Consider the following 7,500-nt stretch of genomic DNA (forward strand, 5'->3'; position numbering starts at 1 on the left):
AGATAGAAAGGTAAATAGACGGATGTAGAGAAGAAGCGAGCACTAGGTCTGAGAGAAGCACAGTAACAATCTATGACGAACGCGCTACCATGGAAGCGTTGCCATCTACTGGGTTTAGCGAATCATTCCTCTACGATGACCCTTGGGTAGGAGGACGCAAGAGCCAATTTCCCTCACCACGGGCCCCAAGGCGCGCCAAGGGGAAACGGTCCCTATGCTCCTCTACCGCAAGGGTCATACGGGATGGTTACTAATGGTCAAGTCTAACAAAAGTTCTCCACTGGAAGCAGACTACAGTTGAAGCTTCGAAACCTGTGGGTTCTAAGGGCACAAAATAACCACAGTGACACCGATGTAACACATAATAGTTTGTGGATGAAACTAAAAAAAGAAAAAAAAAAGAGACTATCGTGTGCAGCTCTAGCATTATACTCTGTTTGACACAAAGGAAGAATTATGTGTTCAGACATGTCAAAAAAAAAAAAAAAAAAAGTGAAAATGATAAAAAAAATAATAGTAAAAACAAAAACACAAAAAAACAAACGAAAATGTATTTCAGGTGTCAAAAAAAAGGTTTCACATAGAAAGGATATAAGGAGATATTCCAAAAAAAGTATAGAAAGGGGTAACCACGCCGTTGTTGAACAGTGAAACCGGGTTTTGTTCAGAGTCGACGATGTGAGACGGGTGTGGACATGCGTCAGACGATAGTTGTTGGGTAGTAGATGGTGTTACCGTCATTTCCGGGCAGGCAGACAGAGATGAAAGAAAAATTTAAGTAAAAAAGTTCCAGAAAATGTTCCCACTACCTCTAGTCAAGAAATAATTTCCTTTCAAAAGTTGGATTCTCATTTTTTTTATTTTTTTTTGAGATTGAAAATCTCTCTCTTTTTTTTGCTCTCTTACACAAAAAATATATATAGATACAAAATCTACATAGTCTATAATAATTTCTCTTGCTACCTTAACTGCAGATATTGCAGACTAAAAATTCACTGTCTACAGACTAGAACTAAGCCTCAGGATATGAGCTAGACAACCCTCTCGCCGTCAGATTGGGAAGGTTCTATGCTATCCTACACTATCTCCGTGCTATCTAGATGCTTGGAGATAACACTTCCGTATTTCAAAAATAAAGTATACACTGGTCAAAAAAAATAGTCTTGAAGAAAAAGCAACATCAACGCTGGTTAAAGATTCCACAAACAAGAATTCTAAAATGGTCCATGATTTCGAAGTCATGGGAGAGAGTGAAAATTAAAAAAAATATATATATATAAAGAGAAAATGGTAAAATGTTGCAGTGTGTTCGATGATTCTATGAAAACCAAAATGGAAAATAGAAAAAGAAAAAGAAGAAGAGGAAAAAAAACAAAAAACAAAACAAAAACGTGGCATCTTGCAACCTACCTTCCGGACAGGTTTTGTTCGGTTAAAATTGCCCGTCTCGATTCGGACGCGATGCCATAGATATAGTGAATAAAATGACAGATACGGATGTCCTAGGCCTAACAGAGCAGTCGAGTCGAGCAATGGCTCAGGACAAGGGCGTTCGTAAGAGTCCATAGAGTCCTTGGAAGATGTTTAAGTCCAGTGAAAAGCTTTCGTTTTGAAATGAAGTAGAGGCAGATGTGACAAAAAAAAAAGAAAAAAAAGAAAAAAAAAATCCATAAATATCTTGTAATTAAGAACCTTAGAATTTTATGTGGTTTATCTTGTCAACTGAACTCTTGCTTGATCGACGCTATCTAGCAGCCTTCCCTTTAACTTTCTTTAAAAGCTAAAAAATCTAAGAAACATCAATATTCATTTTCTCTCCCCCGCATTCATACGCATCTCTCATACAAGTCCAATGAAGATTTGTTATAAATAGTGACCTTCCTGGTGAGAATAACTTTACAGAAATCATCACCAGATCGGCACTTACTCATTCCAAAAAAAAACTTTAGGTCACAGTTCACCCGCGCAGACGCACACCTTCCATTCGACGTCTAAAAAGCTTCTCTAAACCAGACTTTACACCATGCAGAGTTCCATCCACGCCGCCCACGAACAGCAGCAGCACCCCCCCCCCCTGACCGGTCCCTCCCGCCTCGTCCACTCGCCCAGCCACGCCAGAGGACTAAGAGCTTCTACAGAGTAGTCGGGAAAAAGAATACCACATTCCTTTTCATCAACACAGACCTCCTTATCTTCTTCCTCCTGCTCCTCCTCAGCCGCCGTGAGTTCCTGCGCGTTTGCCAAGTTATCGACGGCGATAGCCAAGAACACATTTAGGAGAGTGTAGTTACCGAAGATCACCAAGATGATGAAATAAAGGCTGTAGATCATGCCGGACTTAATACCACCCTGTGAGGCGATACCATTGTACATGACCTCGTTCCAGTCCTCACCCGTGAGAATCTGCCAGGAGAAAGGTTGTTAGTCGGCGGCGGAGGCTTGGCGGGGCGTGAGTCCTCCTTAGTTTGGATCAGGTCTAAACGAGATATTAAAAAAAATTCTATCTTCTCTTTTCCTTCTTCTAACTACTTTAAAATGCTTCAAAATTCACGTTCATTAAAAAAAATAAGAGAGTACACATCCTATTATACGAGGTAAAGAAAAAAAAGTCTCTTATCTATGTAGTTAAAAAAACACACAAACAAACAGCAAACGACATCGAAACGACAGCAAAATAACACCACACGCGAACAAACGACGGTAGGATTCACCTGGAACACGGTTAGGAGAGCTATGGCGAAAGTGTTGAAGTTGGCGAGCGGAGTTCCTTCGGGGAAGTTGAAGGACCCACCGAACAGCTGCATGCCGAGGAGGGCGAAGATGAGGATGAACAAGAAGAGCAGGAACAACAGAGAGATGATAGACCTCATGGAACTCAGCAGGGAGATGACCAGGTTACGGAGGGAGGCCCAGTACCTGTCGGGAGGAAACGAGGTCAGTTGTGTGACACTGATGATTTACCTGCTTCTCTAAACCATGAAAAAATAATTAAGATAATTCAGAGGCAATGAGAATATTCCTGCTTCTTTAATATCAAGGAAATAATTGAGATAAATCAAAGACTCTCCATCTTTAATGTCAATAAACTGAGATAAATTATATCACATTAATCTATTTTTCATGAATCACATGAACAAGAAAAATAATAAGAAGAAAGAGAAGAAGGAGAAAAAAGAGAGGAAGAAATGCAAGAAACTAGCCAAGGAAGAAAGCGATAGACAAAAAAAGAGCCTAAAAGAAGAATAAAGGGAGAAAAGAGAGCAAGAAGTAGAAAAAAAGAAAAAGAGAGAAAAAAAAGAAGAAGAAAGAGAAAGAAAGAGTAGAAGAAGAAGAAGAAAGAAAGAATGAAGAAGAAAAACAATATGAAGAAAGAAAGAGAAAAAAAAGAAGAAGAAAGAGAAAAAGAAAAAGAAGAAAGAGAAAAGAAAAAGAAGAAAGAAAGAAAGAAGAAAGAAAGTGAAAATGGAGAAGAAAAAAGAAAAGAAGAAAGACAAAGAAATAGAAGAAACCAAAAGCCTAGACCCCAAGAACACGCAGCCATCCATCCCCCTCACTTTGTAACTTTGAAGATCCTCAGGAGACGCAGGGCGCGAAGCACCGACAGCCCGAAGGAGCCGGACTTGAAGGACGACCAAACGACCTCGAAGATTGACCCACTGATAACCACACAATCGAATCGGTTGAACGAAGACTCGAAGTATATTCTTGCCCCCAAGGCGTACATTTTTACAAACATTTCAGTTATGAATAGACCTAGAAATATAAATTCTGCATAGTCTGCAACGTGAAAAGGAGAAGGAGAGGTGGTTAGTGGGGGCGGAGGAGCGGCTGGGATCGAAGCGGCTGGGAACAAGGGATTTTTTTGGGGGTCTGTTTTTATATATATATTTTTTTATTTTTTGTTTTTCTTTCTGTTATTAGAAGGCCAATGGTAATGTTATGGTTGTTATTATTATTGGTATCATTGTTATTATTATTATCATTTTTACTATTATTATTATGATCATTATTATTATCATTATTATTGATACTATTACTATGATCAATTTTAGTATTATTATAATTTTTAGTTTTACCATTATTATTATTATTATTATTATCATTATTATCATTATTATTATTATCCTTACCAGTATTACTAATATCATCATGATCATTACTATCATCATTATCATTATTATCACTATATTCATCATTATCATCGTCATTATTGATATTACTATCGGTATTATCATTATTGCTATTATTATCATCATTCTTACTACTGGCACTGCTTTTATTTACTATATACTATTACTATTACTAATAATGATAATGTCGATAATATTGATTATTATTTTCATTGTTTTTATTATCATTATCAATTATCATAATCAATATAATTATCATTACAACTATCATTGATATTTATACCACTGATATCAATAATTTAGAGTTAAACAATCATATTCTTATTACCATTATGATAATTACATTTAATACATTGTTACTGATGACATCATAATTGTTATGATATCATTAGATGTAATATATCTACAATTACTGTAGTTATTATTAGTTACTTCTTCCTCTATCATTACTAACACAATATCCATTTTCCCTCATCAATAATGACCAAAAAGAAGAAGAAAAAATCTAAATAAGATATATATTTCTCTTTTCTAAAAATAATAAAAAGGAACACCCGGCGAACAGCAAGTCATAAGAGGCGGGGTTAGGTTCCTTACACAAAAATTTAGTGAGCCAGTCGGGTTGGCCGTAGTTACTTCTTCCTCTATCATTACTAACACAATATCAGTTTTCCTTCATCAATAACGACAAAAAAAGAAAAAAAAATCCAAATAAGATAGATATATATTCTCTTTTCTAAAAAATAACAAAAGGAACAACCGACGAACAGCAAGTCATAAGAGGCGGGGTTAGGTTCCTTACACAAAAATTTAGTGAGCCAGTCGGGTTGGCCGTAGTGTTCGGCAGCCACACAAGCTGTATTGAGGAACACCAGGATGATGACGAACCAGTAGAACCACTGCTGTTTTACGGTTCGTCTGATGCCAAATCTGGGGACAGGGAAGGGGGGGTTAGAACTATTTTTTTATTTTTTATTTTATCGGGAGATGGGTGTGTTGTCGTGTTTGTTTGTTTGTTGTGTGTGTTTTTGTGTGTTTGTGTTTTTGTGTGTTTGTTTGTGTGTGTGTTGGTATGTATGTGTGTGTTTGTATGTGTGTGTGTTTGTGTTTTTTGTGTTTGTTTGTATGTATGTGTGTGTTAGTTTTTTATGTATATGTGTTTGTTTGTGTTTTTTTTTTGTGTGTGTTTGCTTGTATGTATGTGTGTTTATGTGATTGTTTGTATGTATGTGCGTTTGTTTGCGTGGTGTTTGTGTTTGTTTCTTTGTATGTGTATGTGTTTGTTTGTTTGTTTAATTGTGTGTATATACATATATAAATATGAATAGATATATACATAACAAAGCAGCGTATAGCATTGATGATAATGAATAAACTTCAATATATCTTTGAAATATAAAACAAAAGTAGTGGTAGGTAAGATAGTGTTTTTTGCTACAAAAAGAAGAGAAAAAATAACATGAAAGCCTCCTTACCTTAATCTTTTTTCTGCTTTCCAAAAATTCTGACAGGCACCTTGTTTCTTCACTTTGTTTTTTAAGTAGGAAGCTCTCGACAAACCTGAGCAAGGAAAGAGCTTGCGTTAAAGAATCACAAAATGGCGTCAAATACTTTAATGAACATCGACTTTTTTTTTCTTTGTTTCTGTTTTTTTTTCTTTTTTTTTATCACACTATCAATTCATTAAACTTCCTTAAAAGACACGTTATAAATTAAACTAAGACTGTAACTACTCTACGATACGATACTTCCTAATTCATAAAAAATACGTTCCCTCAAAATACTGTCATGGGTTTCAAAGATCAAAACAGAGAGGTTGCCACTTCCCCTGTACAGATGAGGTGGTCATAGGGCTGTATTTATGCAAATATGGAAGCCAAAATGGGTTGTATAGCATTGTAAGAATCACAGGCCTGCACGTGACAGTCACAAACTGGCTGCAATATAAAATTCACAAAAAAAGAGAGAGAGAAAAAAAAAAACAGTAGGATTTAAAGACGGGATGAGACAAGAAGCCGGGTCTGTATCTAGAGAAAATGGGATTATATGTAGCATAGAAAACGGACACAAATCTATAGAAAATGGAAGGAGTTCTATCGAAAAGGGGTAACTAGGAAAAAAATTCACAGAATCGATAAAGACATAAAAATATTCAAAATCAGCCTTTCAGTTTTCATATAATCACACAGGATAGTTTGGGAACCGAACTATTAGGATGTTCACTATGGGAAAGACCAATCTTCTAGACATTTTGAAAGATTAGTTGTCATCGTTAGGGAAAAGTCTATCCCGTAACTTCAAGAAAGGAGGGAAGGTGGTATCTCTTTATCATCTTATCTTAGTTGTTAGCCAAGACACTAAAATTTCTTGAGGGAATTTACAGTAACTAGTAGTAGGAGGAAGAAATCCGTCTCAGGACTGGCCAGAAGGACTGTGTGGCCACTAATCCTACACAACTTTCCAGTCCACCTTCCCCTGCATGCTGACTCGAGCGACTACCCCGCCTGACCGCGAGTCCCAGGGGCGCCGCAGCAGCCAGAGGAGGAGGCTGAGGGGCTGCTGGCACTCCGCCTCAAGCACTGGGCAGTCAGACTCACGCAGCCCTCACGCCAGCAGGCAAGGGGACGAGTGGATCCTACGTCACACTACGCTTACTATACTATGGTAACACATTAAAGCAACTGATACTACTGGTCTTATGATATCCTTCACTGTGGAAGACCTTATTCATTTTGGTTTTCCCCATAAGTAATGGAATGGAATATACCAAAGTGTCAAAAAAGTTTTTGAGATGGGTTGTATTTCTTCATGGTTGTTTACCACTGCGTACAGTGCTATGTAAGCTTTATATACACTTCTACAGAAAGCTTGGGTCAGACCTCTGCTACATCCTCGATTGACCTCTGAACTCTGTTGCCTGAAGGCCATTGTTCGTCATAGGTTACTTGTTAAAAATAGCTGGTAAACAGTCTACGAGTAACACCTGTCTACAGTCGGTTTGTTCTTACTGCAGTTAAATGTCAATAACTCTGCCATGGTCGTGATTCCCGTCTCATGATCATTAGTACTACCATTATTTACTCTATAATTCTTGATATCATAAGTATTACAAACTTCACAGGTATTTTCATTGATAATATTGAGATGATCACTTTCAGTTGTTAGTCAGTGCTATTGACAGCCAAAGGCAGGAAGAACTTCACCTCGTTCTCCTTTAGTACATTTTGGTAACCAAAGTACACAGAGGTGTGTGTGTACGGCATGCTTGTATCCAACACAACACTCTCTCTCCCTCACACACACGCACATTTGAGCATACACAGGCATACATAAGGAGGTCATACTTACATGGACAACAACCTAGGAAAAG

The 7,500-nt window shown here is 37.3% G+C and overlaps 1 protein-coding gene across 1 annotated transcript in view; it reads right to left on the reverse strand.

Annotated features, from left to right (window-relative positions):
- The window catches only part of cac (calcium voltage-gated channel subunit cacophony), a 276,253-nt gene that overhangs the window by 78,176 nt on the left and 190,577 nt on the right, over positions 1-7,500 (reverse strand). Inside the window, exons 13-18 of the mRNA XM_070144845.1 lie at positions 7,479-7,490; positions 5,606-5,690; positions 4,933-5,060; positions 3,555-3,777; positions 2,712-2,916; positions 2,185-2,403 (exon numbers count right to left, since the gene is read on the reverse strand). Of these exons, the coding sequence (XP_070000946.1) occupies positions 2,185-2,403; positions 2,712-2,916; positions 3,555-3,777; positions 4,933-5,060; positions 5,606-5,690; positions 7,479-7,490 (872 nt within the window). The remainder of the gene's footprint in view (positions 1-2,184; positions 2,404-2,711; positions 2,917-3,554; positions 3,778-4,932; positions 5,061-5,605; positions 5,691-7,478; positions 7,491-7,500) is intronic.

The sequence above is a fragment of the Penaeus vannamei genome, chromosome 32 (assembly GCF_042767895.1).
Source record: "Penaeus vannamei isolate JL-2024 chromosome 32, ASM4276789v1, whole genome shotgun sequence".
Classification (NCBI taxonomy): domain Eukaryota; kingdom Metazoa; phylum Arthropoda; class Malacostraca; order Decapoda; family Penaeidae; genus Penaeus; species Penaeus vannamei.